The 13,876-nt window shown below is 37.7% G+C and overlaps 1 protein-coding gene across 2 annotated transcripts in view; it reads left to right on the top strand.

The window, feature by feature from the left end:
- Positions 1–1,956: 1,956 nt before the first annotated feature.
- The window catches only part of LOC139452143 (phosphatidylinositol 4-kinase type 2-beta-like), a 44,937-nt gene continuing 33,017 nt past the window's right edge, over positions 1,957–13,876 (top strand). The window contains exon 1 of one of the 2 annotated variants that reach the window (XM_071233481.1): positions 1,957–2,401. In XM_071233481.1, coding sequence (XP_071089582.1) covers positions 2,069–2,401 — 333 coding nt within the window. In that variant the 5' untranslated portion in view covers positions 1,957–2,068. Of the gene's footprint in view, positions 2,402–13,130; positions 13,619–13,876 lie in introns of those variants that run through there. The other variant, XM_071233482.1, reaches the window with a different exon arrangement.

The following is a 13,876-nucleotide window of genomic DNA, read 5'->3' as shown; positions in this document are numbered from 1 at the left end:
TTTTACATATTTATAAGGTATATGTCATGTCACAAGTTGTACTTGTAAACCGTTCTGGTATATATATGATTTTATCTCCACAGGTCAATTCGGGAGAATTTACAATATTCTAGTGTGTGTGTGTGTGTTTTTAATGATAAAAAAAATTGTATAAATATTTAGGAATTTAAAAAATCTATATCATTATGAAATTTGATCCAAACATCAGTCGACAAAAATGGGGAATTAATTAAAAATTAATTTCGTCCAACAATCCGGATTTTGTACATTCAACAGCGGGCACCTGCAAATAAACCATATTTTCGTATTACTCTTGCAGAAGCAGATTCATTGAGAAGTTGACAGCAGTGATTAAAAGTAAATGACGTATGTAAATACTTCCAAATGTAACAATTGTACAGAAATTACAATTGCACAAGTACGAAACTGTAACAGGAAGCTAGCACGTGACATCCGGTTTGTCACGAGGTGGCTTTTTATTCGGACTGAATAACCAGACGGTGTGTGGATTTTCATGAAAACCATTCTTTTATGCGAACATATCCGTTGTCAACAAAATAAGATACGTTTCCATAAAATAGCTTCGCTTAAATTAAAACGTAGCAGTGTCTGATGTTAAGTGGAGACAAATTTGACTCGCCCGAACGACAATTTACTTTGACTTTTGAATATACTTCTCGTCTGCTGTAGTTTTATATAAATTAACGATCGTGAAACGAAATGAACACTATATTTTATCCACTAATTCATTCATAACGGATTTCCCCGTAAATTACAATTCTAAATGTCTAAATGTAGCATGATTAAGGGAAACCGATATACACAGGCCGATATAAGTATAGTCTCAATTGAAGTTCGTCAATAGATGCATATCTAAAATCATAAAAACTGCTGCCGGCAAGTCGACTGAGAGTTGGCGTGCTGTTTCTCTTTTCATTGATTCTATGACCTGTCAGAAAGCTTTGTTGGGGGCGTTGATAATTAAACGAATCTTAACTGGAAACACATGACCTTGGTTTGTTTGAAATATGAAAACAAATATAGTTATAATTACTCAGCGACGTTTGTGGAACAAGTAACATTTGTATAGTGTAGATCAGGGTAGGATATCCTTCTCCCATGCTTGACGAAATGAGGATATAGATAGGCTTACGACGGCTTTGATCGTTGCTCGTGCTATAAACCACTGGTTTGAGATTGGTATGTATACCGCTATGACCGCAATTACATTCACACACTGTACATTGTGTATTTAACCGCAAAAAAATCAACAAACAAACATGTTTGCTGTTTGCGAGTTATTTGTGAAAGGGATTTTCCTTAACAAAAGCAGTGAATATTACGATTTCTCGATGTAAACCGTCTAATCTGATCTATTACTGAAGTCTTAAACATACTTGAGAAGTCTTACTTTTGCACAAACACCGATGACCGTTTATAACATATTTCCCCAAATGCATGTTTGAACTATCACATATGTATTGTGTAATCCACTGTCTGCGGAAGAGCCCTTCACTGACTAGCTGCTTGTCGTATGCCACAGGTCATGCTAATATACGCTGTATTGTTCAACCGATATAAAAAGTCTTCCAAATATGCACTCTCAGGTGGAAGGTATGTCTCCATTCATTGTTATGATGGACTAATACAAAGGTTTGTTTCCTTCATGGCGGAAGCCTGTTCCTGGGACTATGAAGTGATCTGAAGACGTACTGTTCCGTGTAACGTACAGTACATTGATATACTGTATACATATACTGCATTCAGATTCTTAGATTTATGTTAAACAACATATGCTGGTTAAGTCAAAATAGGAACACTCATTAGACACGACTGTAACTGTAAAGTATCACATATCGCTTTAAAGAAGTGTTTCGTTTTTGTTTACTACTCGTTCCACATTTTCTATGCAACACTCCAACACTACCGGTCCGGAATTGTCCGGATCTTAAGAAATCCTAATGGTCACGGAATGAATTGTAAGATGTGTATGCGTATTATTATTGTTGATTGTTGACACGGCAGTTGTCGTGTATTTGTGAAATTCCCCACCAACGTGTTTGTTAATATGAGTCTAAGTGTACACGCTGACTCATCATCAGAGGAGGAGATATCAGCGCTTCATCCAGAAGTTACTTTCGCTCCAAGAGAAAATAACTTTCACGAGTACAATAATCATGGACCTAGGTCTCCGACTAGGGGGACGGGCACCAAGGAGAGCTCCCCCTTACTTGGACCCAAATCGGAGCATCATGACATAGGAATGTGGAATAATTTTCCTGATGATCCTAATTTTCAAGAGACAATACGTGTAGCAGAGGACTCGATCGAACATGGGATGCTGCCACAGAGAATATATCAGGGGTCAAGTGGCAGTTATTTTGTGAAGAATAAGGAAGGGGTTTGTATTTTTGTTGTCATCTCTTTTGGTCATTTTTCAAAGTCGACATTGCCGTTATGGCGTATGCTGATGTCATGTTGTTTTGAGAGGCCCTGGACAATGTTCCAGAGTGAACTTAAACACCCCCTCTGATGATTCATCTTTGGCTGATCTTGACAACAGTTTCTTAACAAAAACGTTTACAGTTTTTTGAGTGCCAGTCTTTCCACATGTTCCATGATTTATGATTCATGGGATTGGTGTATAATTAGGAAATCATGTGGGAAGGACTTCTGTATCTAATTATGCTGTACGTGTAAAGAGGTCTATTTCTCATGCAGAGATATACCAAGCACTTGTGGGAGTGATGATCAAGTTGCCTGCAATATATGGCACACCTGGATGTAGTTAACTACAGATGTTTGAAGTTATTGACAAATTCCAATTCTTAATAGTATTATTATGAACCAACCAAAACAAATCGCAGTTTACAACAAAAAGTCAATGTTTTCATTTCACTTATTAAAAAGTGTGTCGTAACCATGGTAACAATCAACATTTTTAACTGAACAATTAGATTGCTTTCCATAAAATAATTTAATGTGACTACAATCTCAATAGTTTAATGCAGGTAATTTAGAGGGATGACTCTCAGGGACATTATTACGTTCACTATCACAATAGTATTGCAATAGTTTAAAGGCTGTTGCAATACTATTGCAGTAATACAATTTTGGTACAGTTTTGTACAGTTTCTACCATAATATTGTGATAGTTTGATGAGTACATTTACAATGTTTTCTGAAGATTTCTTGCATTAATTGACATGAGAAAGATGAACATGTCTTTGAATCAGCAGATTGCTTGAGAAGTTGCTCAGGAGTAAAGGGAAGTACCTCTGTTTATTGACTAATATAACATTTATGAATGTTTTTAGACTGGATATGCACAATAATCCAAAAGCAAGGTGTATTTGATAGATTGCCATTGGGTCATGGACAATTGCAGTGGACTGATCAATCTTTACACCCCTATTTCTTTTTCTTTCATTTATTTAACATTGAGCATAATGAGTGACAAAATCTGACAACTGACAACATAAGAGGGTGGGGATTTTGGGTTAGAATTGTCCTGAGCAGCCTATGATAGTCATAAGAGGCAACTTAATGGGTCTGGTGATCAGGTTCAGTGACTTGGTTGATTGCTTATCATTGTACTCCGATGACCTGGATCATTGCTCATCATATCAATCATTGCTTCATCTGGTCCAGACTTGAATATTGCTGATTGCAGCATTAAATAACAGACAATGCAAAACATTCAACAGGATAACAGAAGATAACCTAAATTATGATAGCTATCACAATAGATTGTTTATTGATTGAAGTGTATCATAATACACTAATTGCATGATATGTTTCATTTTGATACAACAGCTGCAGTAACTATGGTGACCACAGATACCACCTTGTTGAGTCACAAGTGTGTAATGATGTAGGTGAGTGAGGTCACATGGGGTTTATTGTTGCGTCCCAAGATGGTTGCACTTATACAGCAACGTGCATGCACTTATATAGCAACATGCATGCACATGTTTGTGTGACTACTTGTACAAGTAAGGAATAATGCTGATTTTATACTAGTGCTAGCCCACTAAGATACCATGCCGCAGTTTAACATGAATACCCCACTCAAACACAGTATACTGACTCCGAGCCTACCAGTCCTTGTTTTAGCCCCTTAATGCAGAGTGCCAGGCAGGGTAACAACTAGTATCTTTTAATGTATTTTGGTATGACGTAGCCCAGGGTTGAACCCCGACCTTCTGCTCTCCGGGCCGATACTCTACCTCTAGACCATGGAGGCGGTCTGATAATGGACGGACGTTTCCACTATCCCAATCCATGCTATCAGTTACATGAACTGTTGAGACTTGAGCCGTATGTTCAACTTTGACCAGTTTGTTTTTTGATTTTCAAAATTACGTTTAGTTGTGACATAATGAGTGAGTGAGTTGGGTTTAACGCCGCTTTTAACAGTATTGCAGTTATATTGCGGCGTGTCGGCTTAATGTGGGAATAAAGCCCGAAGTGATGCAGGTCTCAGACGTTTACCACTTCCGTGAAACCCACGTGCACGGGTATGGTGCTGACAAACCTAGAAACATAATCGGGGCGAACCAGGATTCGAACCCACAATCATAGGTTTCTGGCGTGCCCAAGGGACGCAACTCTTCACAGCGAATCGTGGCGTCTTAGACGACTGGGCCACCCGTGCCCCCTAGTTGTGAAATAATCAGTGCATGACATTTTGGATGAGGCTGATGTAATGGATTTATATGATAAAGCTAACATATTGATCAGTTATATAACATCGGTCTGTTAACCACCTGATGTGTGCATAAGTAAAACAGTTTGTGAAATTTGTATCGATCATTTGATACCGAGCAAGGCTTATCACAACAGACATTGTAGGGATACTTTCCTATACCTTAGGCCACAATAAATTATTTATTAGATTTTCATGTATATTTGAAAAAAAATGTGAGGACTTTAACATATAAATGTTTTTATTGAACAAACTGTTGAAGGTATCTCTGTGCATTAACTGTCAATGGAAGTGATTCACATCAAGAATGACCATTGTTTTAAAAACACGATTTGTTTGTTTGTTGTTTAATGCCACACTCAGCAATAGTCCAGCTATATGACGGCGATGTGTAAATAATTGAGTCTGGACCAGACAATCGAGTGATTGACATTATGAGCATAGGTCCACACAATTGGGATAAGATGACATGCATCAACCAAGTCAGCTAACGTGACCTCCAGATCCTGTTAGTCGCCTCTCAGGACAAGCATAGTCGCCTTTTACGGCAAGCATGGGTTTCTGAAGACCTATTCTAGCCCGGATCTTCTTAATCAAACTGAGATAGACTGGAGCACATACAGATATTTTGCAGTCTGTTTGTTTTTGTTTATCGCCACACTAAAAAATATTCCAGGTATATGACGGCGCTGTGTAAATAACCGAGTCTGGACCAGACAATCCAGTGATTGACTTCATGAGCATTGATCTACAGAATTGACAAACAATGGCATGCGTCAACCAAGTCAACGAGCATGACCACCCAATCCCGTTTGTCACCTCTCATGACAAGCATCGGTTGCTGAAGATCAATTCTAACCCACATCTACCAAGTACCATCTGTAGTTACTTGGGGTCTACAACATGATGAGAGGCCAGCGAGAAAAACTGACCGTTTTAGTCCACTAGTCCTTATAATAATAACATATAGCAAAGCTCTTGATAAGGGCAAATCTGTACTCGTCCTTATGATACCATAACTATTGGTCTGTTTGGCAAGGACTGTAGGACGAGTGTCAATTTCTAATGCTAGAGGCAGGTGGGCCTGAAAATCAACTGATCATTTTGCCTAATGTTGAGCCTGTGTTGAGATGGGTTTCAGGTTATCAGGGAGATACGATGGAGTCCGCACTGTCCAGGTTTTATGTAGGCCAGTGGACAAGTGGAACACCTGATTGTTAGCACTTGTCGTGTACAGAGGCAGCACAAGTCAGCCCAGTCATTGTCAGCAAGATAAGATAGTGTTTAGCTCTCTTCCATTCAGATTGTCTCAAGTACCCAACAGGTCATAAGGGTTTACTAAATTCAGTATCAGGTGGTCTAGGTATGTGGCTTGAATGACTGTGTCGTTGTGACCCAGATATTGCCTAAGCTATCGACCTCTGGTTTGCTTGGCCATGCAAATATTAAAACCAGTCACTAATTTACGATGTTTCCAGGCCATGTGATGTATTGGATATTGCTTGCTGACAGTGTTTGTCAGGGTTTGAAACTCCTTGTATTAGAGTGCCAGTGGCACAGTTAACAGAAGTTCCCGTGTCAGTTAAGCCAATTGTAAATGTACTTTCGAACAAGTAAACTAGGCAGATACATTTAACATGATGATTCAATGAGGGTGCTTAGTTCACTGTATGATTGCTAAAATTAAATGTTAGAAATTGAAAGAGTATTACCAACTTCTATGAAAATGAAAGGGGGCAAACTTTCATAGTTACAACTGCTTGTTATCTACCTCATGGTGTAGGGGCTTTCAACAGGTTCGCTGATGGAATAGTGTCCTTGTTGGCATGCATAATTCCATAGGACACACTGACCATGTTACTGAGAGTCTTGTGGTAAGCATGAAAAGACACATTCCTAAACCTGTTGACATTTGCCAGGACCAAACAGAAATCTGAAAATTCAGATCATCATAAGTTGATAGTGATTGTTTGTCTCAACATTTATAATCAGTGATTCCAAATGAATATATCTTTCCATTCATTTTTCAAAAGTTCTGATAACCATGATAATATTAGTTGTTGTTAATTGATGTGACGTAAAGTACATTCAACATTGTCAAACGTGGCAAAGTATTTGTATTAAACGTCACTGATGGTCTGTGAATTTTGTGTATAAATAATGAATCATTGTTCATAGTATTCTGGAGTTAATCATGTAATAGGACAAGATAGACACAATTTCTATGGAAAACAACTTCTTTAATACTGTGAAAAGCTACGTTTCGGTATAGATCCTTATACCATGTATACTGTTGTCAGCGGTATAAGGTATAAGGTATAAGGATCTATACCGAAGCGTTGCTTTTCACAGTATTAAAGAAGTTGTTATCCATAAAAATTGTGTCTATCTTGTCATCTGTCAACTTCTAAGTAATGCCTATCAAACAATTTATGTGATAGGGCTGCTTTTTTGTCTCAACATGCTCAAATGACTTTGAAATATGTTGATTCAGTTTTGTTGGGTTATTGTGACAGTTTTTAGTGTGATATTGCCATTATTTGGACTGAAATATGCTGAAATGGGGTCAAGCATTGTCACAAATCATCGGGTGTTCCATACATAATAATAATATCGGGGTAACCTAAGTCTCTTCTTTAAATGTTAGAAGTGACGAGAACAGATCTGTCTTTGTTCGAGCATTGAGTTCACAAATCAGTATTGTCAATCAGTTCCAATGCTCCAGAGCAGCTTCCACTCCCAGCTCACAGTGGGTGGCCAGTGACGGAGCATTTCATAATGTCAGATGTAACTCTCAGTTCCTTAACTTATTTATGCAGGTTATCTTGCTATAAGTTTTCTGTGTAAAATATGGAAATAGCATCACTGTCGTAGGTAATATCAGTGGAAATGCAAGAACAATTAGGCAAGTTTACACTTTTATCTTGTGTGCACGAACTGTTTGAAGACAGTGTTGTTAACAGGTAGTTGGTGGTACTATATGGTGTTATGTAGGAAAATCCCTTTAGCGTGTCAACATTTTCATGTGTAAATTTTAGGGGTGGTGTAAGTGTATATCTAAAAAAATAGTTAATCATATTTTTTATCCGACATCAAACTTTAGATGTGCTCCCTGTCATGTTTTGTGTAGCTGATGTTGGTTATGGGGAGTTATGATGTGTTACCTGGCATGTTACGGGTGTTATTCTCAGATGATGTGCGCCATTGCTTATACTGTCAGCCATAGCATCGTTAAACAACGTCAGCCTACTCTTGCACAAGCCTTGTATACTTAGTGTACCATCTGCACAGTGTCACCTGAACACTCACACAGCTGTTCATACACACCACACTGGACAGCTTCTTGTTGTATGTTGTATGTTGTATGTTGTGTGTTGAAAACGATCCTGCCACAAGCAGAGATGCACTGAATACATTGGATTCTTTTGCTCTCCAATATGATATAATTATTATTTCATGTTCTGTTCATTTATTTTTACCATGAAAGTTTATGATGATAATATAGTATATCGCAAAGTCCAATAATCTTGATAATGTATAGAAACCCTGGGAACAATTCATCAAAACTCGAGTTTTATATTAAACATACTTTCTGTGGATGAATCACTTGTGATCATCTTCCCGAGGCAAGTGAGTTAACTGACTATAAAAGTCCAGTTTCCACTCTTGCTGAGCTAGGCTGGTATTTACATTTTGGCTTGACTAATGAGTCTATGCATAGTCCAATCAAAATCGCGCACCGAAATCGAAATCCGGTTCGTGGAAAAAAAGTGTCATGCAGATTTCGGTCGACTGCAGGATTTGCAAAGCATGTGCATCGCTAACTCGTTGTCAGCAGATATTTTCGAAATCTTTTCATGCTTTTAATCAAGGTGCTCACGTGATTTGATGCACTTCGCGATGTAAGACTCGTTTTATCACAATATAGATCTTGATTATCAATCAGATCGTTTTGACTGGGTGCCACCGTTTTGTTTGAAGCAAATGCAAGTGATATGAGAGGTTGAATCTGAGGGAGGCATACAAAGGACATAACTCGTAATAGCCACTGGTGGCACTACGATCGAGCCCAGGAATTCTAGCCTAGTTTGGCAAGGGTGGAAACTGGACTTTTAAAGTCAGTTAACTCCCTTGCCTCGGGAAGATGCTTGTGATAGGAAATTATAGTTTGATATGATATTGTATTAATTGTTGCATCATGATTTATGAACATAATACTGCTCATATACATGATACAGTCAAATAGAGCATGAAAAGAAGTGGAATTCAGTGTTTCTATCATAATGGGCAGTTCGGTAGCCCAGTGGTTAAAGCATTGACTTGTCCTGCTGAAGACCAGGTTTGATCCCCATATGGTACATAATGTGGGCCTGTTCTTGGTGTTGTCTCCAATATTGCTACAGTGTGCGGAGGCAGAGTAAAAGATTCTTCTGCGAGTAGCTGCAGAGTTGCTGCATCAATCAATCAATCAATCAATCAATCCTTACATTGATACTGTATCTACCGGCTTGATAAATCGCTCACTCATTCACTCCATACATTGATACTGTATCCACTCACTCACTCACTCACTCACTCACTCACTCACTCACTCACTCACTCACTCACTCACTCACTCACTCACTCACTCACTCACTCACTCACTCACTCACTCACTCACTCACTCACTCACTCACTCACTCACTCACTCACTCACTCACTCACTCACTCACTCACTCACTCACTCACTCACTCACTCACTCACTCACTCACTCACTCACTCACTCACTCACTCACTCACTCACTCACTCACTCACTAAATCACATAACATTCCAAAACTATTTAGATATAGGCTTCCCGATATAGAAGTGCTTATGAAAATAAACATGGCTGAGAATCACTTAGCGCTTTATGTGATGGGACTTTTTAATAACTGTTATCAAAATAAAATGAAAGTGTCATGTGTAATTATCATTTTTTTATCAAAACTGTCTGGGTAGCGAAGGATCTTACTGATTTAGTTTATTTGTTCATGAGGTCTATAAAAGTAACATGGTTCTAATATGCTATGTGACCTCTTTTGGCCACACTCCACTGCAGATGTTACGAGATCGTTTATCATTAGGAACAAGAAATTTATTTTAACAAGCCTATTTAATGGTTGCACTTGCCAATTTTCGTTTCATGAAATATCATTTGAAAGGAATGTCTCTTGGCTGCCTGTTGACATAGTTGCTTAGATCTGATGTGTGTTAATCTCAGGTCAAGTATGTCATCCTGCAACCTTCATGGAGATAATGAACATTGTCTGTTACTGGATGGATGAACAATTGTTGAAAGATGTATGGAATAGATATTTCTATTGTTTCAAGGATTTCATCATGTTCTTGAGGTGACATTTAATGTTTGAAGCACTCATAAAATACTCTGATTCTGTCAGTGTGACAGTCAAGGCTTCACAAGCTTTGCAGTCATAGCTACTGTGGGGCTTCCAGAATTGTCCTGAAGAGTCTCTGCCACTTCCCTATTGTGGACACAAATTAATCCTGATGCCCCTTTTGGGGTTTCACCAAAGTGGTATATGCCTTGGACCTGCATCAGTTTGGGCTTCCCTGCCACATGAATTTGTTTGTTTGTTGTTTAACACCGCACTCAGCAATATTCAAGCTATATGACGGCGGTCTGTAAATAATCCAGTCTGGACCAGACAATCCAGTGATTGACATCATGAGCATTGATCCAAGCAATTGGGACACGATGACATGCATCACCCAAGTCAGCGAGCCTGACCGCCAGATCCCGTTAGTCGCCTTTTACGACAAGCATAGTCACCTTTTACGGCAAGTATGGGTTGCTGAAGACCTATTCTACCCCAGAATCTTCACGGGTCAATATTAAAAGAAAAAAATATGCGGTCTCTAAGTGTGTCAATATAGATTTAAATGTTTAGTTAGTTATTATACGAGTTCTACAATTGATAGATTGATTTGATTGAAGCAGTGCTTAATGTTCCTTCAATCAATGTACAGCTGTCCATCTCAAAACTAAAGCCATGGTAGTGGTAGTATTCAGGTAGTAGCTATCTAGGATAAGAATCTTGGAGAGTGGAAGGTAGTGTCTATTTCTAAGTATCTAAGAATCTCTTCAGTTTTGGGGTAACCGGGAATTGTGTCCAAAGTTTGATAGGAGATGATGAAATTAAATGACAGTTTAAAAATTATCATCACTTTCAGCTGAACTTGTGTGAATAATTTTGAAACTTGTGTGTTGGTCATGTTGGTCAGCAATGGTCATGCATGTTGTTCTTAGTGTGTGAGTTTGTCTGTGTCTCAGATTGGCCAAACAATCTGACTGCAGGGATTTATCCATAACTCCAAACCAAGTGTGGCACATCGAGAAAAAGTTGTGATATTCTTAAAATTTGGATTTATTACTGTTCGTCTTTTAATTAATTCTTAGTTATTGAGAAGTTTTAATTCAAATTAGGAATGTTTGCTTTTATTTGATGCAGGCTTTGGGCCAAATATCGGCGTTTGTGTAGATCTAGTTAAATGTTTGGAGTGGTCAGGAAGAAGAGGTGATTGTTGGTTCTCAGCGGGGATTGTTTTGCTGATATAGACAGATGTAGAGGATATATAGACAGATGTGGAGGATATTTAGGATATATAGGATATATAGACAGATGTAGAGGATATATAGACAGATGTAGAGGATATATAGACAGATGTAGAGGATATATAGATAGATGTAGAGGATATTTAGGATATATAGGATATATAGACAGATGTAGAGGATATATAGACAGATGTAGAGGATATATAGACAGATGTAGAGGATATATAGGATATATAGACAGATGTAGAGGATATATAGACAGATGTAGAGGATATATAGACAGATGTAGAAGATATATAGGATATATAGACAGATATATAGTATATGTAGACAGAAGTAGAAGATATATAGGATATATAGACAGATGTAGAGGATATATAGACAGATGTAGAGGATATTTAGGATATATAGGATATATAGGATATATAGACAGATGTAGAGGATATATAGACAGATGTAGAGGGTATATAGACAGATGTAGAGGATATATAGGATATATAGACAGATGTAGAGGATATATAGACAGATGTAGAAGATATATAGGATATATAGACAGATATATAGTATATGTAGACAGAAGTAGAGGATATGTCTCTCCTGGTCAAATCACATGTTTGTCTTGCCAAGTGACCTGACCTGATATGTGTGGTACCGTCAGCAAGGAAACTGTCACATGATTGGATAAACATGTTATTTGGCAGGAAAAGACACAATCTATTTACAATGTATTTTTGTCATTATCTTCATGACCTTACTCTGACAATGAAAGTGTCATTGAGCATGCAGATGGAAAATAGTTCTGACACTAAGTGTTATTTCACTTGAAATGAAATAGGGATTTTTTTTTTCCAAATAAGAATTGTATTGCATGTATTTGAACTAGGGTCAGTTCTTAGTTGTGTGATTAAATTGTTATTAGCGCAGATTTGTCCTTTAAGATTTCTGCCCGAAGCTATTGCCTTTGATTTGCACTTGCTCTCTGCAGAAAACTATAGAATCAGTTATATTAATTCCATGGCTCAGTTGTCAGCTTTAATGAAACCTGACAGAGGCAAATAATATATTTCACAAGTGCCAATGTCCTTGATACAGGAAGAAAATGTAATTTTCCTCACACTGAACATGGTGAAAGAAAGATGTCAGAAAGTGTGCTTTGTTAAAAAATTATCAAAGACAAGAGAACAAAACGATTTCATTTTCTTTAACTTCCTTCATTTGTTTCTAATTTGACACAAATGTCAAGATTTATTTGAAGAGTAAAATCAATGAATCTCTCTCGGTACATATTCAGCTTTGTGGCCTGCCTTTTACAGGAGTTATCTCCCTTTTCCTGTTTGATGTTGTCACATGACTTTACAGGTGGTTTAATTTCCTTGAGCTATTTATAGCAGGCTACTGGCCACGTTTCATGGAGCGGAGAGAAGGGCTCCCACACAGGTGTGTAGAACTGTTGGAAGTGGTCACATCCAGAGTCTTGTTGGATATGCGTTGACATCTGCTGTAGGCTGCAGTGTGTGATCAGCTGTGGTGATACTGCGGACAGTGAAGTGATATGGATGACTTCAGACAGTGGGAGTCTCATGTGAATATACATTGTTGGGACTGAAATTGGCGCCTGAAAGTCAGGTGGTATTGATGGAATATTGATACATTGTTTGTAGTGACTGTCCCTGTATTGAATTCTAGCTGAAAGTGCAAATCAATTTGAGAAGTTTTCTTTTGGGTTGTTTCATTTATCAGAATGATCTTAGAAATACAACATTTCTTTCTTTTTTTGTTTTTCTTGGAAAAGCCTTGAGGAATAAGAAATCTATTTCTCAGAAGTGTTTCAAGTATGGGTGCTGGATTTACAGATTAGAGTTCTGTAACTAGACATACTTAACTCAGATTGACTTAACCAGTTAGGATGACATGACATAAGTTGAAATGAACATGCTGGGATAGTGTTTGACAAGGAAATGATAAGTACATTTCTCAAGGAACTACTTCAAGGTGTATGAGTATCAGGATTTGAGATATTGACGTGAGTATTGTAACGAAGGATAATGTCAGTTTCAAGAGGCGACAGGACTCAAATATTTGAGAAGACTGAGCGCTCAGGGGTGAGGAGTGCTTCAGATGCATCTGAATACTATGAGGCAATGGAATCTTTACCCAATGTGATTCAGGAACTGCCATATCGAAACACTTTCCCCAATGATCCCGATTTTGGGAGACTTGTTCAAGAGGTGGAACAAGCAATTGATATTGGAATACCACCTACATTAAGCTCAAAAGGAACAAGCGGGTGTTACTTTGTCATGAATAAACAAAAGGTAAGAAACCAACATACGGAATAGTTTTTTTCTGTTTCATGATAAATGGAAAATATTTTCATGTCTTGTTATACCATCTTGTCCTGTTATTTTGAATTTTAGTTAATATATCAGTGTTTGAAATTAATGTTTTCCAAATGGAGTTTATTCTTGGGAACCCCTGGACATCTGCTGAATATTTCTTTTAATATATATTTCTGAATAATGTTGATCTTTTAATTTTTTAATGTTAAAGTTTCATGACAAGTTCTTTTAGTT

This window comes from Haliotis cracherodii, unplaced genomic scaffold, assembly GCF_022045235.1.
Source record: "Haliotis cracherodii isolate W230 unplaced genomic scaffold, xgHalCrac1.p SCAF_9, whole genome shotgun sequence".
Lineage (NCBI taxonomy): Eukaryota > Metazoa > Mollusca > Gastropoda > Lepetellida > Haliotidae > Haliotis > Haliotis cracherodii.
This window is presented reverse-complemented; position numbering and strand designations above follow the sequence as displayed.